This window comes from Scylla paramamosain, chromosome 26 (assembly GCF_035594125.1).
Source record: "Scylla paramamosain isolate STU-SP2022 chromosome 26, ASM3559412v1, whole genome shotgun sequence".
Taxonomy (NCBI): Eukaryota; Metazoa; Arthropoda; class Malacostraca; order Decapoda; family Portunidae; genus Scylla; species Scylla paramamosain.
Window position 1 is genome coordinate 7,254,796 of NC_087176.1, and position 27,705 is coordinate 7,282,500.

At 39.2% G+C, this 27,705-nt stretch overlaps 2 protein-coding genes across 3 annotated transcripts in view; one reads left to right on the forward strand and one right to left on the reverse strand.

The window, feature by feature from the left end:
• The window catches only part of LOC135113669 (peroxisomal acyl-coenzyme A oxidase 3-like), a 49,109-nt gene that overhangs the window by 4,068 nt on the left and 17,336 nt on the right, over positions 1-27,705 (forward strand). The window contains exons 1-2 of one of the 2 annotated variants that reach the window (XM_064029118.1): positions 3,441-3,565; positions 22,660-22,742. The gene's annotated coding sequence lies outside the window, so the exon portion shown is untranslated. Of the gene's footprint in view, positions 1-3,440; positions 3,566-22,659; positions 22,743-27,705 lie in introns of those variants that run through there. The other variant, XM_064029119.1, reaches the window with a different exon arrangement.
• On the reverse strand, positions 337-27,425 carry LOC135113667 (membrane metallo-endopeptidase-like 1). The gene is made up of 20 exons (XM_064029115.1): positions 27,269-27,425; positions 22,107-22,240; positions 20,316-21,014; positions 19,194-19,284; positions 16,961-17,186; positions 16,459-16,666; positions 14,648-14,782; positions 13,695-13,781; positions 12,369-12,502; positions 11,135-11,324; positions 9,277-9,435; positions 8,600-8,697; positions 7,999-8,063; positions 6,791-6,910; positions 5,983-6,107; positions 5,108-5,189; positions 4,238-4,276; positions 3,708-3,826; positions 3,440-3,513; positions 337-2,339 (listed from the first exon to the last, which is right to left on the reverse strand). The coding sequence occupies exons 1-20, from the start codon at positions 27,381-27,383 to the stop codon at positions 2,276-2,278; spliced, it is 2,964 nt and encodes a 987-aa protein (XP_063885185.1). The 5' UTR covers positions 27,384-27,425; the 3' UTR covers positions 337-2,275.

Genomic DNA, 27,705 nt, shown 5'->3' on the forward strand with positions numbered 1-27,705 from the left:
AGAGAAACAGGTAGAGTTAGAGAGTTTATCAGTGAAATGGATGGAAGGTGAGGAGACTGGTTACCTCTTACATTAGTGAGATGGACAAAATAGAGATGAAAGGAAGAAAAACAAATACATAGAAAGAGTTTAAGAGTTTACAAGTGAAAGGAAAAAGGAGTGAAGGTACTGGTTAACTCTAGCACTAGTGAGGTGGACAGAAGAGAGATAGAAGGAGAAAATACAGAAACAAGCAGGGAATTAACACAATTTAGAAACATTTACCTTCAAGAGACAGTGCTGTGTTACCCAAATTTTTAAATTGTTTATTAAGAGGTAAAGCAAAAAAAGACATAATTTTTTTCAAGAATTAATTTTTGTCTTTAATTAAGGAACTTGACATAAATGACAAAGTACAGTAATCACATTGCATAATATTTCTTTATCATATGCAATCGGGATGTAATTATTATTTGTTTTTTCTTCATTGTAAGACTGGTCACAAACTAAAACCTGGTTTATACTTATATATATATATATATATATATATATATATAAACCAGACTGGCATATCCACAAGGAGTAACGAAGATAAAGCAACACACACACACACACACACACACACACACACACACACACACAAATAATAGCAGTAATACATAGTTAGATTAGCTTAAGTTCAAGTTAAGATAGGTTAGGCACACAGCATACAGACACAAATAATGACAGAAAAGAAAATACTTTGTCTTTACACAGAACCCGATAAACTGAAGAAAATTCCCTAATATCTTACAAAATTGCAAATATTTTAACAGCTTTTGTCAGTAAAAGCTCTGAAAATATGTAAAAAAAAAGAAAAACACTTTTCCATTACACAGAGATTGAACAAGAAAGAAAAGTCCTTGATTGAAATATTCTGGATTTAAAATGATGTATCAAGAGTAAAATATTTCATGATTTCTATGAAAATTAATATATGCATATCAAAAGTATTAAGATGTGATCCACTTGTACAGGGCAAACATGAAGTGTGGTTGTCCTGCATGATCCTGCAGCAAGTAAGGCACTGCCCTCTCTTACAACACAAACATTTAACAAACACAAACTTACTAACTAATATTTTCAAGGCATTCAGTTATGACAGTGGTTGGCAGCCTAGTCCAAAAAATCCTTGATTCTTGTCTGTCTAGTATTTTCAAGGCATTCAGTTATAACAGTGGTTGGCAGCTTGACACAAAAGTCCTCTTAATTATTAACAAACTCAGCAGTGTCATAAGGCAAAGTGGTCCAACTTCTCCAATAGTGCTGGCCACTTTGGCATTAAACTTAAGAGGTGAGGGCCACCATTGGCAGCCCAACAAGTTGCATGTCTTACATTGCAATATTTAGTAGCCCAGCACTCCAGAAACTAGCCCAATTTACAATAAATAACCCAGTTTGGAAACACTGATCCAGTGTTCTTGGTTTTTGCATACCAAAATAAATACACATGCCCTGTATTCTGAAAATAATCATAGGACTTTCTTGGGAATAGCTTGATTGTGATTCTCCCATAAAGTAACGGTGAAATAAGACACCTGAAACCTGAGTCACCCTAACCTAATGTAAACAAACTGAGATTGGTGGGTTCAAAAGTGAATGCAAAAGTACTAGTATGACTTTATAAAAATATTTCTGGTACAAAGAAGTGGCTGTGTTCATGATGTGTGCCATGGAGAAGGATTTTTGCCTTGCAGGCATGATGTTATTCTAGTAGCAATGTCATAACAAGCTAATCATTATTATTCTACACACTTGACCATAGCTGAATATAATGTAAGTATTTTTTTTTCATATCATAGAATCAATCGGTGAGTGCTTGCAGGCCGTACTAAATCAACTGGCAAGCCACTTGTGACCCACAAACCCACTGTGGGATCACACTGTTATATGGCATTCACCCCAAAAAATCCTCTTCATTTTTGTTAACTAATCTGTTCAAGGCATTCAGTTATAACAAAAAAAGTCCTCTTCATTTTTGAATAACTACTCTTTCAAGGCATTCAATTATAAGAAAAAATTCCTCTTCATTTTTGACTAACTAATATTTTCAAGACATTCAGTTATAAGAAAATAATCCTAAATTCTTCACCAACTCTCTAATATTTCCAAGGCATTCAGTTTTAACAGTGGTTGGCACCCTGGCCTGAAAAGTCCTCTTAATTCTTAACCAACTCACATATCCAATTCTTGACTAACTAATATTTTCAAGGGATTCAGTCACAGCAGTAGTTGGCAGGCCAGTCAGCTCTTCAGTTCAGTTTAGGGTGCAGCTGAATGCCTTTTTGAACTCTTCACTGTGTTGTGTCACAAAGTTCACCCTGAGGAAGGAGAGGAGAAATTTATAATTTTTAGGGGCATAGAAGAGAAAAGTTAGATTTAAAGAAAGAGTAAGGAAGGAATCGGTTTTCAGATAGAGTGGTGGATGAATGGAATGGACTCAGTAATCAGGTTGTTTGTACTAAGTCATTAGGGGGCTTTGAAAAAGGATTAGACAGATTTATGGATGGAGATGGTAGGTGGAAATAGGTGGGTATGTTTTATACAGGGATTGCCATATGTAGAACTGGCTTCTTATAGCTCTCCTTGTTTTTTTTTTTTATGTTCTTACATTTTTATGGAGGACAAAGAAGAAGAAGAAATTTGTCACTTTATTGGTGTGAAAGAGACAGAAAAAGGAGAAGTGCATCAGTTTATTGGCATACAAGGGAGAGGAAATATAATAAAGGAGAAGAATGTTCTTTTTGCTCTAGAGGAGGAAAGAGGAGAGGAGAAACATGCCATTTTAATCACATAGGAGAGAGAATGAGGAGAGAAAAAATAAGACAAATGAGAAACAATTTTATGAATAGGAGATAGATAGATAGATAGATAGATAGATAGAGAGAGAGAGAGAGAGAGAGAGAGAGAGAGAGAGAGAGAGAGAGAGAGAGAGAGAGAGAGAGAGAGAGGAGAAACTCAACAACATAAAGGAGAAAGGTGTTCTATTATACATTAAGAATCTGGTTCTCAAAGAGATGCAGTAGTTGAGTTTTTAGTACTGAGTCATCAGGGAGCTTTAAAAGATTGTAGGTATGGTTTAAAATAGGTAGGCACATTTCATACAGGGACTGCCATGTGTAAGCCTGATGGCTTCTTGCACCAATCCTTGTGTTCTTGTGTTTTTGTGTTCTTATGCTGTATTATCTTTATTCTATCACTGCTTTCCCTTCTTGTGACAAATTTATGGATGAGGATGACAGTGGAAGTAGGTAGGCACTTTTCATACGAGAACTGCCACGTGTAGGCCTGATGGCTTCTTACACAAACCCTTGTGTTCTTGTGCTTTTAATCAGTATGAGTGTGTGTGTGTGTGTGTGTGTGTGTGTGTGTGTGTGTGTGTGTGAGAGACAGAACACTAGCACTAACTGTCTGCTCTCACCTTTCTCTCCCAGGTGGTTTTCTACTCTCTGTTACCTCCAGCATGTTCAGGTCACTGCTGTCACTGCAATAGCTCTGGAAAGAGGACATGATGGACTCAGCCACATCACCACTTACCAAAATTAAGGTATCTCCATTCACTTTAGTTTGTTCTCACCAGTTTACAACACTTGCTCATTCATAAGAGAGAGAGAGAGAGAGAGAGAGAGAGAGAGAGAGAGAGAGAGAGAGAGAGAGAGAGAGAGAGAGAGAGAGAGAGAGAGACAAACCTGAGCCCAGTAGAGATGATACAGCTGTGCAGGGGTCATGTCAAGGAATGGAAGTGTCTGTTCTTCAAAGTCCTGGGGGTCCGTAACAGAACGGCGGCGGCGGGTTTGGATATTTTGTACTAAGGGCAGAGAAGGTGTGGGGGTTGTGATGCTACTACTGCTATTGCTTATGCTACTACTGTTACTGCTACTGTTGTTACTGCTATTTTCACCAACTACAGTAATATTGCTACTGTTGCTACTACTGCTACTACTATTGCTACTGATATTGTTACTTTTGCTACTTATACTGTTACTATTGCTACTACTACTACTACTACTACTACAACAACAACTGTAGGCATTAGTATTATTAATGACTACTTTTACCAGCATCACCATCACTATCACTACTACTACTACTGTATAGCACTACCACCACCGCTCCCACTACTATTGGGACTACGTTTACCACTATTATGACCACTATCATTATCACTCACTACTACTATTGCTTTTACCACCACCACTACCACCACAGCAATACTCACCTTGCTTCTCAACTAGATTCTCTGCTGTTGGTTTCACCTCTGTTGTGGAAAAGAATGAGAAGAAAGAGAAGTTATTGCATGTGTTTATGTGTGTAGTTCAGTGAGGCAAATTAACATGAGATTACTTTCAACTTTTATTTTAATTGTTATTACTGTATATTGTCAACTGTGTTATGCCTAAGCTCCTATGATGTAGTAAGGTGGCCCACAAGAGTATGAATGATGTGTGTGTGTGTGTGTGTGTGTGTGTGTGTGTGTGTGTGTGTGTGTGTGTGTGTGTGTGTGTGTGTGTGTGTGTGTGGTGCTTTGTCTGGGTCATCATGTGTTGGGTTGCTGTGCAGATATATAAATAGATAGACTAATATTTTTTTTTGTATCCATCTCATCAATGCAATACTTAACTAATATCTTCACTCCTTCCTCCCTTCCACTGATGACCTCTGTAATTCTCAGCCTTTCTCTGTTTTTCCTCCTTCCACCACTATTGTGTCCACCTCACTCATGCAGTAGTTAACCAGCACCTTTTGTCTTTCATCCATTTTACCGTCCATTTTTTTTTTCTCCTTCCATCATTATTCTGTCCACCTCACTGGTGCAAGAGTTACAAAACACCAAGAATTCAGTCTATTGTAAACAAGGAAGTGGACATGACCCAGGTGTCCAAACTCAAGTGACAATATAGAATTCATTTATTTGGTGGTAGATAAATTTGGTATTAAAAATTCACATCATTGCAATTTAATCATTCTGATGGTTGAGGTATAAGAGAGAGAGAGAGAGAGAGAGAGAGAGAGAGAGAGAGAGAGAGAGAGACAGAGAGAGACAGAGAGAGAGAGAGAGAGAGAGAGAGAATGTTGGAAGATGACTTACCGTTCCTTTTGAGGTAAGCTTGCCATACCAAGTCTATTGCTCCCACGTCAGCCCAGATTTCATTTGTTGTCAAGTTAGTCATCTGTTACCAAGACAAGATTAGTCTCAGCTGCAGCAACCTTACAATACAACAAAAATACAAGGAAAATGATTAACACATCATCATGCATAGGTTTATCCAACCTCAGGAGGAACTAATTGAAGAAGATCAAGGAGAAGTCAGAGAGTGAGATGGAGGGATGGAATTATGTTAGAACTGCAAAGACTGGGAGTCATAAAGGAAGATGTAAGAGACAGAAACAACTAGAGAAGACTTGTAAATGATGCCAACCCCTCACTCTAGAAAAACAGCCAATGGAGAAGAAGAAGGAGACATCTGATAGAGGTCTTTTAATGGTATAGGGGACATAATAAGGATGATATGAGTGGAAATTCTCAGTATCATTAACGAGGGACAGGACAAGAAAGTATGGGTTCAAGCTTGAAAAGTTACATATAAAAAAAAAAGAGATAGGAAGGAAGTGATCTCTCAAATAGAGTGGTGGATGAATGGAATAGACTCAGTAATCAAGTTGTTAGTGCTGATTTGTTAGTTAGATTATTAGGAAGATTTGAAAGAAGATCAGACAGATTTATGGGTGGTGATAACAGGTAGAAATAGGCAGGTGTGTTTTGTATAGCAACTGCCACATGTAGGCCTCATGACTTCTTGAGAAGGTAGTGGGATTGGAAGATGCAAGGGGCACAAACAGCTGGAGGAGACTCGTACATGGTCCAACCCCTCACTCTAGGGGAATGGAGAAAAGAAAAGAAGAAGAAGTAGAAGTGAGAGAAGAATGCCACATAGCTTTTGTTAATGGCTGTGCGTGACTTACTTCATAATTTGCTGTGAGACCTTTGGGGTTTTTGTAGCTTTTTGCACCAATATATTCAGTCTTGAGTTGGTTGTACCTCAATTTTATGTCTGTGAATGAGGTTGCCCCTGGTAGGAAGCCAATCCCTGAAATTAAAAAAGAGCAAGAAAACTTTTATAAATCTGCCATTACTAGTTTTGATTTTTCTCTGATTTTTTTTTGTGGGAGGGTTGAGATTTATTGAGATTTATTTTGAGTAAGGCCCAATGAGATACCAATCCCTAAAACAGAGACCCAGGCAGATTATCCAAAACTGGAGGATATTATCTTCACTTACTAACTCACCCCTCTGTCATCACCTCTGCCAGTCATCACCAGTCAGTCACTACCCTTCCCAATCATCATCCCTGCCAGTCATCACCAGTCAGTCATTACCCTTCCCAATCATCATCCCTGCCAGTCATCACCAGTCAGTCATTACCCTTCCCAATCATCATCCCTGCCAGTCATCACCAGTCAGTCATTACCCTTCCCAATCATCATCCCTGCCAGTCATGACCAGTCAGTCAATCATCATCCCTGCCAGTCATCACCAGTCATCATCCCTGCCAGTCATCATCTTTGCCAGTCATCACCAGTTAGTCATTACCCTTCCCAGTTGTCATTCCTGCCAGTCATCACCCTTCCTATTCATCATCCCAGCCAGTCATCACCAGTCAGTCATCACCCCTGTCTATCAATCATCGCCTGTGCCAGTCATCACCTCTTCCAGCCTTTATCCCTCTGTCATCACCCCTGTCAGCCACCCCTGCCAGTCACAACCACTCACCGGATGTGTCATAGCCATGCCACATCAGATGACTAATTTGATGACCAATTCTGGCATATTGAAGGTACTCTGGAGCATCCCTGAGTGTCTGGAAGGGTTCCTGTGAGGCGTAAGGGATCACTGTGGGAGGGAGAATGTGGCTTGAGAACATGGGAACATAATATTGCATAAGAATGTGATACAGGAACATGATAGGGTACAAAGATATGACATGGAAGCATTATATAAGAGTATAAAATGGGAATATAATATAGTGTAAGAACGTGACATGGGATCATAAAATAAGCACATAACATAGGAATATAGTATAGCCTAAGAATGGGACATGGGAATATCATATAGTGTAAGAACGTGACATGGTGACATATATGTATCATAATGAGAGCATGTAACATGGAAACATAATATAGAGTAAGAATGGGACATAGGAACATATGGCTATGTAATATAGTGAATAGTGTAACATGGGAACATAATATAAGAACATATCTGAAGAACATAGCTTAGAAACGTAATGTAGCATGAGAACGTAGAAACATAACATAAGGATACCACACAAGAACCATAAAAATTATCCAAAATTTGAGAGAAGTGTCTCAAAACCTCCATTGTGCCACAGTTCAAATTAAAGGCAGGAGGAAATACAGAAGCATGATGACACACACAAGAGGAAGTTGAAAAGAACAGAAATGAGAATGGTGAGGTGGATAATGGGGTGTATCACTCAGAGAACATCTACCAAATGAAGAAAGGAGGAGCACAGGAATTGAATGTATTGCAGAAATTATAAGAAGGTTAGAAATTAGGTGATTTGGTCATGTAGTAAGGAGAGAAAACCCAGAAACTAATTAAAAAAGTCTGGAGAAAACCAGTTCAGGGAATAAAATCGAGGGGAAGACAGGGAGTGAGATGAATGGATGGAATTGTGATAAAACTGCAAAGGATGGCAGTCACAGAGGAAGGTGCAAGGGAAAGAAACAACTGGAGGAGACTTGTACAAGGTGCCAACTCCTCACTCTAAGGAAATGGCCAAAGAAGAAGCAGTAGGAAGTTGCAAGGGACAGAAACAACTGGAGGAGACTCATACATGGTGCCAACTCCTTACTCTAGGGACATGGGCAAAGGAGAAGAAGAAAGAGACCTGACATATACAAGTGAAGCAAGCAAAGGTGTACACTGTAAGACTATCGCATTGTTGCCACACATACTTATATTGTTCAGTCTGTAGTTGTAGATACCAAATGGGTCATATGGACGTGCAAACACCCTCCACCTGAGGAAGAAATTAAACTGTAGTGATAAGAATTCATCCATCCATCATGCTCACACACTATTCATCCATCCATCTATCCACACCCAAGCAATCTAAGCCATTTTAAGAGGCCTTCATTTATCCTCCCCACACACCCACATCAGCCGTCCTTCATCCATCCTCTCCACACCTCAGCCATCCTAACACTCCATCACATCCCATCAACCATCCTTCATCCATTCTACCCACACACCTGAGCCATCTTAACACCCCACCCTGCCCCTGTCAATCTAACCTAACTTAAGTGAGGTTATGTTGGGTTAAGTTAGGTTAAGGCAGGCTAGGTTACACTACTTTGTTTTGTTAGGTTAAGCTAGATTAGGTTAAGGTAGGTTAGGTTACACTATGATTGGTTAGATTAGATTAGATTAGATTATTAAGTTGGGTTAGGTTAAGGCAGGTTAGGTTACACAACTTTACTTTTGGTTAAGTTAGGTTCAGCTAAGTTACATTAGGTTACACAACTTTATTTGGTTAACTTAGGTTAGGTTACATACATTTTAGCTGTGCCTGCATCTAACTTATTCTTCATGAGAGTGCTTTGATGTTCGACGAGCAGCAGGGTGTTGTGTAGGAAGTCACCAGTCAGGCTGACCTGTTGATGGGAACCTCAGTAAGGTATTGAGAGACTGGAATGGTAATCTGTCAGCTTTTAAAAACTGAAATGGCAAGCTGTCAGTCTTGTGAAGATTCCAGATTGTCTTTCATAAGTCAGAACCGAATGGAATGGGAATCACTGTTTTTTTAGAAACTGAAAATTGCCATTAAGTTAGAATGCATGACATTTTAGTTTCTGTGGTGTCTTGATGCTCTTTTTGAAACAATGAGGTTGTAGAGAGGAAGAAAGAAGTGAAACATTACCAGTGAAAAGGATGGAGGAGTGAGGGTACTGGTTAACTCTTGCATCAGTGAAGTGGACAGAATAGTGATGAAGGAGTAAAGGTACTGGTTAACTCTTGTATCAGTGAGATGGAAAGAACAGTGATGAAAGGAGAAAAAACATAAACAAGCAGAGAATTCTTGAATTTATAAGTGACAAAGATGAAAGAGTGAAAACACTGGTTAACTCTTGTATCAGTGAGGTGGACAGAATAAACAAAAAAAGCCACAAGTTGCTATTATGAGTGATATGAGTGACTCAGGCAGTTTGATTATGAGAATAATGATATCTTACCTCTTCCATGCTCTTGGTGGCTATTTCTCTCTTTACATTGTCGAGTTTAATCACGTTTTCCATCATGGTTTCCAGTTTCGTTAGGAAGGGCTCTGGTAAAGACCAGTCCCTTAGTACACTCAGTCCTTCCTGCTTGATGTTTGCTGCAATCTTATCAATCTGGAAGCATTTCAGGGGTTAGTTTGTGTGTGGGTTTGGGGACAGCAGTGGTCTGGCAAATCTTAACTGGTACATGTGACAATCCTTCAGGTGTGCTGTAGCCGCCTCTGCCAGACCACTCTCTCCTCTCTTTCTTCATTCGTTAATCATCCCAAAATATTATCTATTCTTGTATTTCAGCATAAAATTATATATATATATTTTTTTTATGAATAATCTATTCTTGTTTGTGAACATAAATAACTTAGCATAACTTGTGACATCTTGCTTGTGTGGTGTCTCCAGGGACAGCTGTCACCCCATTACCCCACTCATACCCCACACCACATGAGGCCAGTTCATTGCATCTGCAGCACTCAGATCTATGGAACCCCCCTCCAAACTGTTCCTCACATATAAGCTGTCAAGCAAAGGATGTTAGGATAAAGTAAGTCAGTATTTTAAAAAAAGAAGAAAATTTGAGGAGTTCTTACTGGTATTTCAATGGTCAGACTTCAGACAGCAGCAGCAACAAAAGTGAGGGAATGAACACTGGATAGAACATGCAAGCAATCATGATGAAGGGAATGATGAGTTGACCAAATTATCAGTACCCAAGAAACAGTACAGATGGGTGGAACAGATCAGATTGAGAACTGTATAGGTGACCACATCACCGGAAAGATTATACATTAGAGTAGATTTGCCAGACCATACTGGGTTGTGTTTGGGTTTGGGGACATCTAGTGGATTGTCTGTGGGTTCGAAGAGTGGTAATAGGCTGAGAAGGAGCGGAGTGTTTGCTCTGTGTGGTAGCTGTGGTGTAACTTGCTCTTTGAGTGGAACTGTTTTGAGTGGTAGCAGGATTGTAACTGCTACCAATGTTCAAGTGTAACTGATATCACTGCATATGAAACAGGCTGACAATGGTATTGTTCTGGGAGTGTGAATCCTTCAATCCTGATTCTTATTGGTTCATCCACTCGTTAAGGTGGATTGTTAGACCTAATTTGATACCCACCACCATGAAATTACCTTGTTGGAATGATAATTCTGACTATATATATATATATATATATATATATATATATATATATATATATATATATATATATATATATATATATATATATATATATATATATATACCAGTCCTGTAATCACACACAGGGCAGCCCAGACAAAGCACCACACTCACACACATTATTGACACTTGCAGGTGAGAATGTAAGAAATTAGGAAAATAAGGGTTGGTGCTAGTAGCCATCAAGTCTACACATAGCAGTTCCTGTATGAAACATGCCTATCTATTTCTACCTATCATCCTCACCAAGAAATCTGTCTAATCTTCTTTTAAAGTTTTCTAATGACTCATCACTAACAGTCTGGTTACTGAGTTCTTTGTATTTATCTACTACACAATTTGAGAACCAGTTCCTTCTTATCTCCCTTTTAAATTTGATTTTTATCAACCTTGAACCCATTATTTCTTGTTCTATCCTGATTACTTATCCTTAGAATTTTGCTTACATTTCTCTTATTATATCCCCTATACCACTTCAAGATATTTATGTAGCATCATCATAACAGAAGTTATAAAATAATATCTTAATCTGTACATTGCAGTCCTGACAGCAAAATAAGGCATAAAGCACAACATCCTAGTCCAAATCTGTGCATTGCAATCCTGACAGCAAAACACAGCACAAAGCATCCTAACCTGTTCATTTCGAGCCTTGACATCTGGATCCACAGCCTGCAGGTAGAGGTAGGAGGCTGTGTCTTCCATCAGGGAAATGGCAGTGTTGAGACAGTACTCTTGTTCACTCCCCCTGACAGGTTCCACTAAAACTGTGTAAATCCACTCGGCCCACAGCAACACCAATATGTTGTTCAGTTCTGCCTTGGACCTGGATTAGGTTAAGTTTGGTTAAACCAGGTTATGTTAGATTAAGCTGGGTTAGGTTTCATTAAGTTGGATTAAGTTAATAGTAGTGTTGTGAGGAATGAGTAACCAAGAAACACAGGTGTTATTTTATATTCACTTCTTAATTTGGTTTGTATTCAGAAAAGCTTTGTTCTCTCAACAAAATTATTTTTAAAGGCCATAGAGATGATTAGCTGGGTTCTCAAGAGTGTTTCTTCTGTTAATAGTATAGAAATCTTGTCAGAGTACCACTAGAATTCTATAAATATCCTTAAAAATCCACATAACTTCACTTCCACTATTTTCATAGGCCACAGAGATGATTAGCTGGATTTTCAAGAGTATTTGTCCTATTAATAATATAGAAATCTTGTCAATCTGCCACTAGAACCATATAAACATCTATGTAATTTCAACTAGAGCCTTTTGAAAGTAGTGAATGTGCACTGCTGAGGTGTTTCAGAATAAGATCCTTCATGTAAAGTCAGTAAGAAGCTTAGTGCAGAGTCAGAAGGGAGCTTTAAGAGATTAGATTTATGAATGAGGACGATAGGTGAAAAACAGGTAAACATGTTTCAGACAGGGACTGCCACATGTAACCCTGATGACTTCCTGCAGCTTATCATGTTTTCTTGTGTTCTTGTAAGAGACAAAAAAAAAAAAAAGTTATCAAATACAGTGGTGGATGACTGGAATACTCATTAATCAAGTTATAAATGCCAAGTCAAAGAAGATTAGACACCTTCATGGATGATTATGTCGGGGACTGCAACATGTAGATCTCTTGGCTTTCTGTAACATTCCTTACAGTGATGGATGAGTGGAATACTCAGTAATCATGTTGTAAGTGCTGAGTCAATAGGGAGCTTTAAAAGGAGACTAGACAGCTTTATGGATGGGGATGATAGGTGTGTAAGAGTGCAATGTGTCTGTAGTGAGACAGCACTATGCCACAACAGAATCAGAGTGTTTAAGAGTGAAGTATGCGTGTGGTGAGTGAACACCATGAACAGGCACAGATGCTCACATATCATGATAATGATTCAGCATCTCATTAATACTGTTCATGCTTCTTTCGCTGTATATTGCAATTCTCCTAGTATTGACTTCTGACTTATCAGCATTGAGGAACACACTCAGCACTGTCGTCCAGTCAATGATCTGCAAGAAGGGAGAGTGTTGTAAGGCATCAGAAGGGAAGAGAGGAGAGTGGAGGGTTTTTCATTTATTTATTTTATTTATTTATTTTTAATAAAAGGAATATGTGAGGAATAATTTACAGTTCCTAACATTAAACAAACTTTTAGGGATCTACAGTATTTACTTTTCTTTCCTTTATCAATCAGTCAATCATTGTAATCTACAATTCATAATATTTACAAGCTGCACCCCATTAAACAAACTTTTATTGATCTGCTATATTAATTTTTTTCTTTTCTTCTCTTTTATTTATTAATTTACTTATTTATTTATTTTTATGTGAGAGGTACACTGAAGAAAATAATAATAGTAAGGCAGGGGAGCCAAAAGAGTGCCAGTCTCTAAAAAGAGATAAAAAAGGATAATTCAGCATTGGATGCAAGGATGTGAATGATTGCAGGCCTATTTTTCTTCCCCTCTTTTTGTTGTTCTTGGCCAGTCTCCCTGTTATATGAAAATAAAAATGTGTTTAATAGACTGCAGCTTGTAAATGTTATGAATTTTAACTTATAGACTGATTGATTTATAAAGAAAAAAACATTTAATACTACAGATCCCTAAAAGTTTCTTTAATGGACTGTATTAGGAATTGTAAATGATGATTTTTATTTATTTATTTATTTATTTATTTATTTATTTATTTATTTATTTATTTATTTTCTATTAGCTGGATTGCATCTGTCATTAGGATGAATGTGAAAGAAAGGTCAAAACTATAAGTCCACAAAAATGAACCACAGCTTGTAGAATATGTAATATAATTATTTATTCATTTATTTATTTATCTATTTTATCTCAGTAAACTATTCTACTTATCATACTATAGTTACTTAATAAACCACAGTTTGTTTTTTCTTTTCTTTTGTAAGATTGGAATTGGCCAAGGGCAACAAAAAGTACAAAAAAAAAGGCCCACTGAGGTGCCAGTCCCTAAAGAAAAGTATAAAAGGATCATCCAAAATTGGAGGATTATTGTAGTGTCTTACAGCCTGCCTCTTGAAAGAGTTCAAGTCACAGCAAGGAGGAAATACAGAAGCAGGCAGGGAGTTCCAGAGTTTACCAGAAAAGGAATAAATGATTGAGAATACTGGTTAACTCTTGCATTAGGGAGGTGGACAGAATCACAATATCTAAAAAAAATGTCTTTCCTTACCGACATATGAAGTTCATCAACATATTTTATACTATCATAGTCATTGTTGGCAAGATTCATGATGAGGTCTGGTACAGGTGGCTGGTGCTGTGGAGAAGGAAGAGAGAAGGTGATGAAAGTTACCACTCACACTACAGGGGGGGTCCTCAAGTTATGATGAAATTCTGATCCTATGCCATGTCGTAAACCAATCCTTGGGGTAGGTCAGAACGAGACTCATTAAGTACCTACAGTATGTCACTCACCAGTGCTAATGCTATAGTACTGTAAGTCATAATCTAGAACATGAAAACATAACTAGTGTACCCATAAAAATACACATGGAGGACATACAGTAAGTAAAAAATAATGAAATAAATCAGTAACAAAAAGAAGTCAGCAAAGGAGAATGTAGAGGGACAAGTACTGCCAGCATCATAACCACAAAACAGAGGAAGTTGAGACTCATAAACTGAGGAATCCTGTACTGTCTTCAAGGGGCATGGAGCGGTGTTCTTCAAACCCTTTCATCAGTACCCTGTTTAATTTTATATAGCTACTTCATGACCCAATACATCTGTTCTCTTGTATTATTATGCCTCCAATATGGAAACTAATTCACACACACACACACACACACACACACACACACACACACACACACACACACACACACACACACACACACACACACACACACACCAAGAAATATAGTTTCCCATGCCAAAGCACTGATCTCTGGAATAGTCTAAATGAGGAGATGGTTATAGCTGCTAGTGTGAGCAAATTTAAAGAGAAATTGGATAACTGCAGATATGGAGATAGGACAAATGAGCTTTAGCTTAGACCCTGTCTCTTACTAAATCTAAGTTTATCAAGCCTGACTCTGCTACTGTTACTCTTAACCTGATTACTGAAGCAAAGGATTTTGACTACACCACTCTTAAATGACCCAACATTTCTTTAGTACTCACTTCAGAAAGTTCTGTCAAAAAATTCTTTGTCATGGCTAAAGTCTTTTCCAACAATTCCTCTGATTTTGTGAGTTCAAACTGAACCACAGCATCCTTCATTCTGACCAGTCTTGCCTCCAGTCCTTTCCCAGTCCCCTGCAAACATAGAGAAATCACATTGACAGCTGATAAGGCCATATTCTGAAACACTTATGTGTCATATGTTCACTACATTCAAAAGGCTCTAGTTGGTGTGACATAGGTTTTTAAGGATGTTTTTATGGTTCTATTACAGATTAACAAAATTTCTACATCATTAACAGAAGAAACACTCTTGAAAATCCAGCTGATCATCACTGTAGCCTTTGAAAATGGTTGTGTTGAAATTACACTGAAATTTTTAACAGATGAAATACTTTTAAGAACCCAGGTAATCATCTATGTGGCCTTTGAAAATAGTCATGTTGAAGTGACATGGGTTTTCAAGAGTGTTTTTATGATTTGAATGACAGATTAACAAGACTACTACATTATTAACAGGAGAAACATTCTTGAGAACCCAGCTAATCATTTCTTTGTAGCTTTTGAAAAAAGTGATGGTGAAAGAGCAAAGTATATCAGAATTTGGGTCAAGGTCAGTACTGAAACACACACACACACACACACACACACACACACACACACACACACACACACACACATGCACACACTAAAGAAAATTATAAAATTATTGTAATAGGAGATTTTAATTGTAAAGAGATACATTAGGAGTGGAATACAAGAGGAAGAGAAGGTTCATGAAGAGATTAAGTTCTGAAAATAGCAATGAATAATATAATATAGTGGGTTGAGGAAGACACTGGTTACAGAGGAGGAGAGGAGCCACCAAGATGCAGTTTGGTATTATCAAGAGAAACGGATATTGTTGAAGACATGAACTATGATTGTCCAGCAGGAAAAAAAATGACCATGTGATGATAAGGTTTCATATAAAAGGAAAGGAATAGGAAAGTAGATGGGAAGATTATGGGAATGAAAGATTTAACTATGGCAAGGCTAATTTTGAACTAATGAGATGCTTTGATCAGACAGAGTGGAGCACCTTTATTACAACAGAAGGTGTGCAAAAGGAGTGGGAAGCATTCATCAGAGGAGGGAGTGAGATGTGCACCAAAAGTAAATATAAAGAGAAAATATAACAAAGACTGGTATAATGGAAGATGCAAAGTAGCGAGGGAGAGGAGAGAGAAGGCATGGAATAGATGGAGGAGAAAAAGAACACAGGAGATGTGGCAACCTATAAGAAATGAGTGTGTAAGGATTATTAGAGAAAAAGAGGACAAGTTATGAGAAGGATTTTATGAACAAATGTAAGGAAGAACCAAATATATGCAGATTTGTGAATAGCAAAATGAAAAAGTAGAGAAGGCATAAATAGATTTAAGGTGAACAGTCAAATGTGTGAGGATCCGGCTAAAATGGCAGAGATAATGAATAAGAGCTTTCAGTCAGTGTTCATGAAAGAGAGGACATTTGTGGGGCAGAGTGAGATGAACAAAGAAACAGGTCTAGGGAAAATTCAAGTGACTGAAGATGTGCAGAAACAATGTGAGGGACTAGATATTAGAAAGGTCCCAGAACCTGATGGAGTATCAGGATGATATTGAGAGAATGCAATTAGCAGGTCACATGGATGGCTCACAGTTTTACTGAGAGCTTCTTAAATGAAACACACACACACACACACACACACACACACACACACACACACACACACACACACACACACACACACACACACACACACACTGGGACTCTCAAAGCACACTCACCACACAGTTTGTAAAATTGTCATATGCTTCAGCGACATTATAGGAAGTATTGCCTAGGGCTGTGAGATTGCTGTGATGTTCCTCAAGGCAAACCTTCCTGGCCAGGTTGTTACTGAAGGGTGAACCAGGGATAGTGGGATGTAGGCTTATCATGAAGTTCTCTTTCCCATCAGGATCGACCTCAAGCTCTATGTCAAAGAATGGTGTGCTGGGGAGGAGAAAGAGAAAAAGAGAGAGAGAGATGAGTGAGACCAAAGAATGATGAACCAAGGAAGGAATAAAACTTGAAGATAAAGATTAGGAGAAGTGAATTTAGTGACAGAGATCCACGTTGAAGAGTACTGTTATTGGGGAGAGAGAGAGAGAGAGAGAGAGAGAGAGAGAGAGAGAGAGAGAGAGAGAGAGAGAGAGAGCAAAGAACGATGAACCAAGAAAGCATAAATAAACAACAAGAGAAGAAGTCCAGCGGAAAGTATCACACATTCATTCATATTTAACTCACAAGCCTCTTTTCATCATGTAGCCCAAAGCTTCATTCAAGTCAAAGTTGAAGTCAGTGTCATTCATCGCTGAGTCAATGAACTGATAGATGTCAAACATGTTCTTGATAAGTTCTGCCCAGCTCTTCCTGGTATCCTGACTCCCTGAACTGAGGCAGCTGTCATAAAAAGCCTTCATTTTGCCTCCAGCACTGTTGGTGTCACTGCTGTTCTGTCTGCCCAGCTCATCTGCCAATTGTAGTAGCACATTTTTAGGTTTTATTTATTGATTATTTTATTTTATTTATTTATTTTATATTTTTGTTTTGTTTTATTGATCACGACAGCTGCAATTGATGTACTACAGAAGATAAGTTAGATTAGCACCAGTGAGATGAAAACTCTCTCTCTCTCTCTCTCTCTCTCTCTCTCTCTCTCTCTCTCTCTCTCTCTCTCTCTCTCTCTCTCTCTCTCTCTCTCTCTCTCTCTCTCTCTCTCTCTCTCTCTCTCTCTCTCTCTCTCTCTCTATATATATATATATACACCCAGTTGTAATTTACAGGGCCTGAGCTACACTTGGATGGTCCTGCCCCCATATCTACACATGTCTAATTTTTCCTTTAGTTAGTTCCTCTTACTGTGTGTGTGTGTGTGTGTGTGTGTGTGTGTGTGTGTGTGTGTGTGCATGCATGTGTGTGTGATTCACCTATGGTTGTCTGCTGGTCACCCAGCCAGCCTTACCTTATGGAAAGAGCTCAGAGCTCATAGTGACTGATCTTTGGGTAGGACTGAGACCACTTACACACCACACACTGGAACAGCGAGGTCACAACCCCTCGAGTTAACATCCTGTATCTACTTGCTGCTAGGTGAATAGCATTAAGAAAAATATTAAGGTGAAACATTAAGAGGCTCACCCATTTGCCTTGCTGCACCCAGGATTCGAACCCAGGCCTTTCTGGTTGTGAGCCAAGCATGTGTGTGTGTGTGTGTGGTGTGTGTGTGTGTGTGTGTGTGTGTGTGTGTGTGTGTGTGTGTGTGTGTGTGTGTGTGTGTGGCTGAAACACACACACACACACAAATTATCTATGTTATTTTATATTATTTTATTGACCACAGCTGCAATTAATGTAACATAAAAGAATTATTAAAATGATCTGGTAAAATAAGGATAAGTGTAATAGTTAGTGTATATAAGCATAACATTTTTACCTATATTTTCCGTATTAACAAGTAAAAGATGTATAACACTAGTGATAAGCACAAAAGCATAAATAAAACATGCCTGAACTAAAAACATGAATCCTATCACTGCTTTTTTGGCACCTGGTTCTGTCACCACAAATTAGAACTCTCCTGAAACACTTTGGTTCACAACTCCACTATATTCAAAAAGATCTTGTTGAAGTTATGTGGTTTTTTTAAGAGTGTTTTTATAGTTCTAGTGTCAGAGTAACAAGACCTCTACATTATTAACAGGAGAAAGTCTCAAGAGCCTAGCTAATTATCTCTGTGGCCTTTGAAAAGTCATGGTGAGAGACAGCAAAGTGTTTCTGAATAGAGGCATTAGTCTGACATTTCATTTCCCTCTACAGCCACTTCTGAATGTTATACTGTGTACATACAAACTGATCCAATATTTTGTTTAGTTTCTACCTCCTTTTTTGTAAGTGCTTTTGATGAATCTCTAGTGCTTTTAACCCTGTGTTGTGTTGCATATTGCAATGAAAATGTTGATGCAGACCTTGCAAAAAGTAATACATGTCAAAATTAATTGGGTCATTAATGCTGAATCACTAGGGAACTTTGAAAGTTTGGACTTAATTATTGATGGGGACTACAGGTGGAAATAAGTAGGCATGTGTGCAGGGGCTGCCATATGTAGGCCTGATGGCTTCCTGCACCACCCCTTATGTTCTTGTGTTCTTATAAAATATGGGCAGAAATTGATTCTCAAATATAGTGGTAGATGTGTGAATAAGGTTAGTGCAAGGGTTAGTGCAAGAAACTATCAGAAACATGCTGGCCTATTTTCACCTGTCATCCTTATCCATAAATTTGTCTAATTTATTAAACCTCCCTACATGGGGTGGCCCAAACAAAGCAACACACACACACACACACACACACACACACACACACACACACACACACACACACACACACACACACACACACACACACACACACACACACACACACACATGCCATTTACACTCCCAGCCCTGTCAGCCTCTGATGGAAAGGGGGACACACCTTTGATTATCTTCCTTGCCATGGCGCCACGGTTCATTGGCATGATGTATGGCTTGTTCATCACGCCTCCACATGCATATTGGTAGAAATCCTGCATACGTATAGTTACAGATTAGACACATGTGCTATTTACAGCTTATTCTCCACCTCCCTAATGCAAGAGTTAACTATTTCATCTCATCAACTCCTCTCCTCTAACTGATTGTCTTCAACCTCTCTCTCTTCACCCTCAACAGTTCCTTCCCTATGACTGTCTTCAGCCTCTCCCTCTTCCTCCTCATCAACTTTCCTCTAACTGACTTTCTTCAGCCTCTCTCTCTTCACCCACAACAATTCCTCCCCTCTGACTGTCTTCAGCTTCTCCCTCTTCCCCCTCATCAGTTCTCCTCTAACTGACTGTCTTCAGCCTCTCTCTCTCTCTCTCTCTCTCTCTCTCTCTCTCTCTCTCTCTCTCTCTCTCTCTCTCTCTCTCTCTCTCTCTCTCTCTCTCTCTCTCTCTCTCTCTCTCTCTCTCTCTCTCTCTCTCTCTCTCTTCACTGCATTGTTATATCTCTTGTTATCTTCTACCATTACTTTCATGCTAATTGCTCTTCTGATCTTGCAAACTGCATGGCTCCCCTCCTCCCGTGGCCTCATTGCACAAGACTTTCTACTTTCTCTCACTCCTGTTCTTTCCATCTCCCTAATGCAAGAATTAACCTGTATTCCCATTCCTTTATCCTTTTCATTGGTAAACTTGTAAACTTACTGCCTGTGACTTAAGCTCCTTCAAGAAGGAGGCTTTAAAACTTCTCTAATTCTGGATAACCATTTTGGTTCTACTCTTTAAGGGCTGGCACCTTTAGTGGGCTTTTTTTTTTCTGTTTATATATATATATATATATATATATATATATATATATATATATATATATATATATATATATATATATATATATATATATATATATATATATATATTTTATTTATTTATTTATTTATTTATTTATTTATTTATTTATTTTTTTTTTTTGTCCTTTGTTGGTAGCCCTCTTACACAGAAATGGAAAGTTATCAGTCATGTCAGTCAGTCATGTCATTCCCCTCACAATGGTCAGTCAGTCAGGTAGTCATGTCACTCACCTCACAAGCACTGACATTCCCAGCACTGTCCATCATCACCCTTATGTCACTCGCCAGACTCACACAGGCTGGTAATTCACACTTATTATTCATATGTGGCAGGTCTGTGGTGGTGGTGATGTCATTATCATTCTCTGTGATGGTTTTCTCAGAAATGTTAGTAGTTTCAGTAGGTGTAATTTTTGATGGAGTGGTGGTGGTGGTGATGGTGGTGTCAGTGCTATTCTTTGTGGTAGTTTCCTCAGTAGTGTTAGTAGTTTCACTGGTAGGTTTAGTTTCTGGAGGAGAAGAAGGATAAGGAGTGGTAGAATCCTCAATAATAGTGGTAGGTGAAGTTTCTGAAGAAAGATCAGTGGTGTTGGAGCTGGCGGTGGAGCTGGTGGTGCCATTGGTGAGAGTGCTGTCAGTGGAGCTGGTGGTGGCGGTGGTGGAAGTGCTGCTGGCGGTGCTGGTGGTGGCAGTGGTGGGAGTGCTGGTGGTGGCAGTGGTGGGAGTGCTGGTGGTGGCAGTGGTGGGAGCGCTGGTGGTGGCAGTGGTGGGAGTGCTGGTGGTGGAGGTGGGAGCGCTGGCAGTGGAGCTGGTGGTGGCGGTGGTGGGAGTGCTGGCAGAAGTGCTGGTGGTAGAGCTGGTGGTGGTGGATGTGGAGGTGCTGGTGGTATTAGTAATACCTTCGTGATCACGACCTCTTGCACTCTGTTCCTGTGAGAGTGGTATTTAGAAATGATAGCAGTATGCAGAAGTAGTAGTAGTAGTAGTAGTGATGATAGCACACACTTATATCATTTGGGCTGTGTACTGTACTGTGTCATCAAATTTATGGCAGCAATTTAGGCAGGTGAGGACACAGGGACACAGGGACACAAGGAACACTGCTAGACTGATGCTCTCTCTCTCTCTCTCTCTCTCTCTCTCTCTCTCTCTCTCTCTCTCTCTCTCTCTCTCTCTCTCTCTCTCTCTCTCTCTCTCTCTCTCTCTCTCTCTCTCTCTCTCTCTCTCTCTCTCTCTCTCTCTCTCTCTCTCTCTCTCTCGCTAATTGCTCTTCATATTCACGACTTGTTTTGAAATGTGAGGCAAATTAACATTGTATTACTACCAAAGCTTATTCTGAATTGTAAGAAAACAGAATATAGTGCTCATAATCTGGAATCTTATGAGTAAATGTTAGTTGTGATACAAATAAAATAATAGGTGTAACTGAGGAGCTGAAGCATTGAGAAAAGGTCAAGAAGAAAAGGAAGGTGCAAATTCTGACTGTCTTCAACCTCTCTGTTTTCAGGGTGATCTTTGAAAACAGAGGTGATGAGAGAGGAAAACATTTCACAATACAGGGTGGTCTTTGAAAACAGTGGTGAGAGAGCAAAATATTTCACAATATAGGGTGGTCTTTGAAAACAGTGGTGAGAGAGCAAAACATTTCACAATACAGAGTGGTCTTTGAAAACAGCGGTGGTGAGAGAGCAAAACATTTCACAATATACTCGTAGGGTGGTCTTTGAAAACAGTGGTGAGAGAGCAAAAGATTTCACAATACAGAGTGGTCTTTGAAAACAGTGGTGGTGAGAAAGCAAAACATTTCACAATACAGGGTGGTCTTTAAAAACAGTGATGGTGAGAGAACAAAGCATTTTAGAATATGGGTTTAGAGAGAACAGAAGTCAGGTGTTCTGTGGTTTCCCTGTGTGAGCTGTTTAATTCTTGAAGATGTTTAATTCCTGGATGTCCATGAAAAGATGTGGAAAAGTGCAGGGTGGTATCATAAATGTAGGAGTGGATAGAACTGCTGCTACTTACTGGTATGCTGTACCTCTGACCACCCTCCTTGGGCACAATACACAAAATAATAATAGTGAAGATGAAGACAGCAGCCACAATGCCCAGCCCGATATTTGTCTTTCGGGTGTCTCGTGCCATGCTGATGATGAGGCCTGCCCAGAGAGAGAAAGAGAGAGAGAGAGAGAGAGAGAGAGAGAGAGAGAGAGAGAGAGAGAGAGAGAGAGAGAGAGAATTAGTGTTTTTATTTATTTATTTATTTATTTTTTTTGGTGGTGAGGGGAGAGATTGGTGGTGGTGGTGGTGGTAGTGGTGGTGGTGAATGTCTCTTTGTACTGTGTTGATGGGAAAATAATGATGATGGTGGTGATGATGATTGTTGGTGTTCTTGGACTGCACATTCATTCAAACTGACATTCGTTTCACTTCTGATATACATAACATAAGACACCTACAGTGCAACAGTAATGGTAATGATAATGATGATGATGATGATGATGATGATGATGATGATGATGATGATGATAATAATACGAAACCAACTCCCTCCTTCCCTCTCTTTTTTGTTTTACAGGTCATTTGGGTCACTGCCTCTCATCTCCCTTGCCCTGCCCTGCCCTGCTTTGCCCTGCTCACCCATCCCCTGCAAGATTTGGAGTGAGTAACTTTCCCTGTTTCCCTGAGTAAATCTGCCGCATGTTTTCAAGTGTTCCTTCAGTGCGCTGCGTCACTTAGCTTGGTTTGGTTGTTGCTTTTTTTGTTGTGGGAGTCTCTCTCTCTCTCTCTCTCTCTCTCTCTCTCTCTCTCTCTCTCTCTCTCTCTCTCTCTCTCTCTCTCTCTCTCTCTCTCTCTCTCTCTCTCTCTCTCTCTCTCTCTCTCTCTCTCTCTCTCTGCATGTGTGTAGTGTGTGTTTTTTACAGGAGTGAAGACGTGTGCATCCTGTTTTGATATCTAATATCTCTCTCTCTCTCTCTCTCTCTCTCTCTCTCTCTCTCTCTCTCTCTCTCTCTCTCTCTCTCTCTCTCTCTCTCTCTCTCTCTCTCTCTCTCTCTCTCTCTCTCTCACACACACACACACACACACACACACACACACACACACACACACACACACACACACACACACACACACACACATCTTTCTATAACCATTTTAGCAAAGAGCAGAGCAAACTTAGTAATGTTCAATGCCTCAAAATTTCAATTCCTCAATCTATCCCATCTATTGACTCAACACTTTCCACATAGCTATTCTCTCTTCTTCAGTGACACTCAACTGTTCCCCTCTTCTACACTGAACATCCTTGTTCTGTCCTTTATAAATAATCTAAACTGGAAACTTCACATCTCACCTTTAGCCAAAACAGCTTCTGTGAAGTTAGGTGTTTTGAGTCATCTCCACCAGTTTTTCTTACACCCCCCTTCTATTTCTGTCTTATCAACTTTCTCTCTCTCTCTCTCTCTCTCTCTCTCTCTCTCTCTCTCTCTCTCTCTCTCTCTCTCTCTCTCTCTCTCTCTCTCTCTCTCTCTCTCTCTCTCTCTCTCTCCCTCCCTCCCTCCCTCCCTCCCTCCCTCCCTCCCTCCCTCCCTCTAACCGACTGTTTTCAGTCTCTCTCTCTCTCTCTCTCTCTCTCTCTCTCTCTCTCTCTCTCTCTCTCTCTCTCTCTCTCTCTCTCTCTCTCTCTCTCTCTCTCTCTCTCTCTCTCTCTCTCTCTCTCTCTCTCTCTCTCTCTCTCTCTCTCTCTCTCTCCCCCCCCCCCTTAACCGACTGTTCAGTCTCTCTCTCTCTCTCTCTCTCTCTCTCTCTCTCTCTCTCTCTCTCTCTCTCTCTCTCTCTCTCTCTCTCTCTCTCTCTCTCTCTCTCTCTCTCTCTCTCTCTCTCACATTACCATAGTGTTGCATCTCTTGTTATCTTCTGCCACTACTTTCACACTAACTGGTTTTCTGTTCTTGTTAACTGCATGCTTCCCCTCCTCCCATGGCCTTGTTGCTTAAGATTTTCTCCTTTCTCTTACCCCTGTTCTGTCCACCTCTCTAATGCAAGAGTTAACCAGTATTCCTAATCTTTCATCCCTTTTCCTGATAAACTCTGACATTCCCTGCCTGCTTCTGTATTTTCTCCTTCCTATGACTTGAACTTTTTTTCAAGAGGTAGGTTTTAAGACACCTATCCTCCAATTCTGGGTAATTCATTTGGCTTTTTCTTTGAGAACTGGCATCTTGGTGGACCTTTTTTTCTTTTTTTCCTTTTTTTATTACCCTTTGCCTGTGCCTCTCTTAAAAATAATAATAATAATAATAATAATAATAATAATAATAATAATAATAATGATAATAATAACAATAACAATAATAACAATAATCCTTTTCCATTTTTATATATTTTATTTATCAAGGTGTAGTATATATAGTGCCTCAAGTACACAAGTGAAGTCCTCTCTCTCTCTGTATATTCCTGCACAGTCTGTCCTTCATTTGGTGTGCACTCCTTGCCTCCAGCACCTCATCCATCTTTATCTAGCTAATGTTTCTTTCAGTTGGTGTGCACTCCTTGCCTCCTGCACCTTTTCTGGCTATATCTGTCCAATCTCATGGTTTTTGTATTAGTTTAAAAGGTTCTTAATGGAAGTTATTGGGGTTCTTGAGAGTGTTTTTATATTTACTTATATATTTTATTTATTTTAGAGAGAGAGAGAGAGAGAGAGAGAGAGAGAGAGAGAGAGAGACTGTTAGTTATTATTTCTTCATTCTTTTCTTCTTCTTCTTCTTATTATTATCATTATTATTATTATTATTATTATTATTATTATTATTATTATTATTATTATTATTATTATTATTATTATTATTATCATCATTATTGTTATTATTATCATTGTTACTGCATTGTTGTTAGTTCTTTGCTAGATGGATAGAAAAAGATGTGTGTGTGTGTGTGTGTGTGTGTGTGCAGAAGATATATGTAAACTAACAAGATTATATATTTCTTAACTCTTGCAACAAACACACACACACACACACACACACACACACACACACACACACACACACACACACACACACACACACACACACACACACACACACACACACACACAGGAAAGAAAGAAGAGATAAGGGGGATTCCAGTTCTGTAATCTCTCTCTCTCTCTCTCTCTCTCTCTCTCTCTCTCTCTCTCTCTCTCTCTCTCTCTCTCTCTCTCTCTCTCTCTCTCTCTCTCTCTCTCTCTCTCTCTCTCTCTCTCTCTCTCTCTCTCTCTCTCTCTCTCAGTTAAATTATTGTGGTATGCTAATGGAGGACTGATGTGAAGTCTTTATTGTATTTTATTTATTTATTTAATTTATTAATTGATAATTTAATTTTTTTTTTCACGCTTTATGTTTGTGAAGTACCTTGTTGATTAGCTTGTTCATTGGTTAGTTAGAGAATCATGAAAACACCCTTGAAAACCCCAACAACTTCCACTACAGCCTATTAAACTACCAGTAGAATCATGAAAACACCCTTGAAAACCCCAACAAGTTCCACTACAGCCTGCTAAACTACCACTGGAATCATGAAAAATACCCTTGAAAACCTCAATAACTTCCACTACAGTATGTTAAACTATCACTGGAATCATGAAAACACCCTTGAAAACCCCAATAACTTCCATTACAGCCTGTTAAACTACCACTGGAATCATGAAAACACCCTTGAAAATCCCAATAACTTCCACTACAGCATGTTAAACTACCTCTGGAATCATGAAAACACCCTTGAAAATACCAATAACTTCCACTGCAGCCTGTTAAGTCATCACTGGTCATTTTATGTTTTGTGTCAATATTTTAACACATTGAGCATAAAAAAGGGACTTTGGTTAGGGGTGCAGAAAGGGAGAGTCCTTGTAACATGATATTTCACTTAATGTTATGTTGTTGTGTTAGAGGAAGACTTTACTGCATTTGACTAGCTGTATTTAGTAAGTTGTATCTTTAAAAAGCATTTTGCCTCATCAGTTCCTCTCCTCTGACTGTCTTCAGCCTCTCTCTCTCTCTCTCTCTCTCTCTCTCTCTCTCTCTCTCTCTCTCTCTCTCTCTCTCTCTCTCTCTCTCTCTCTCTCTCTCTCTCTCTCTCTCTCTCTCTCTCTCTCTCTCTCTCTCTCTCTCTCTCTCTCTCTCTCTCTCCTCTCAACAACTTCTCTCTTCTAACTGAGTGTCTTCAGCCTCTTTCTCTCTTTCATCTCAACAACTCCTGTAGCTGAGTCTTCAGCCTGTTTCTCTCTTTCATCTCAACAACTCCTGTAACTGAGTCTTCAGCCTCTCTCTTGTCATCACAATGTTGCATCTCTTGCTGTCTTCTACTGCTACTTTCACAATAATGTTCTCTGATCTTGCTAACTGCATGCCTCCTCTCCTCCTCTGGCCTCATTGCACAGGACTTTCTACTTTCACCCCTATTCTGTCCACCTCTCTAATACAAGACCTAACCAGTATTCTCAATCATTCATCCCTTTTTCTGGTAAACTCTGGAACTTTCTGGCTGCTTCTGTATTTCCTTCTCATGATTTGAGCCACCAGTGTGCCATCTGACCCAAAAACTATTCCATCTTTTATTTTGCTTATAACGGCTAACTTGGCACATGACCAATGCATCAGTTGGGCGAGTGCAAAATTTATAGTTCTTTGTGATCTTACTGGTACATTTGGTAATGATATGCACTCTGCCATGTGCTGTATGGCAGAAGACATTGTCTGGATGCCTTACTGCACTCTTTCAACTTACTTTTTTTTTTATTTATTATTTTATTTGTTTTTTTTAGTTTTTTTTAGAATAAAGTCTTGCCATGCAACTATTTTTTGCTTCTATGGGACATTCTCTCTCTCTCTCTCTCTCTCTCTCTCTCTCTCTCTCTCTCTCTCTCTCTCTCTCTCTCTCTCTCTCTCTCTCTCTCTCTCTCTCTCTCTCTCTCTCTCTCTCTTAAATACACAAGTAATATTATATGCTTATTTAAAAATAAGAAAAATAAGACAGATTTGACTGACTGACTGACTGACTAACTAAAACTGACCAACTGACTTACAATGACTTACTAATTTACTCACTCACTCATTCACTCACTAACTCACAGACACATTAATAATATATATGACTTATAGATTAACAAACTAACAAACGCACAAGTAATACAGATGACTTACCAGCTGACTGCTCGACTGACTGACTGACTGACTGACTGGACACACACACTAACTGACTGGATACATCTGAGTCACAGCCAGAAATGACTAATTGTTTTGTACTCAACAGTATCATCCTCTCTTCACCTCCCTTTCCCCCCTTCTCGTGTCCTGCACTCCCCCGCCTTTTACCTCACCCTCTTCAAACCCCCCAAAATTCCATCCTGCAGGCAACTCTCCTCCTCCCTCTGAGGGATAAGAGACGGGAAATCAGTGTGATAAGTGACAACAGTTTCTCTCTCTCTCTCTCTCTCTCTCTCTCTCTCTCTCTCTCTCTCTCTCTCTCTCTCTCTCTCTCTCTCTCTCTCTCTCTCTCTCTCTCTCGTAGTAATAGTAGTAGTAATAGTAGTAGCAACAGCACCACCACCAGCAGTAGTAGTAGTAGTAGTAGTAGTAGT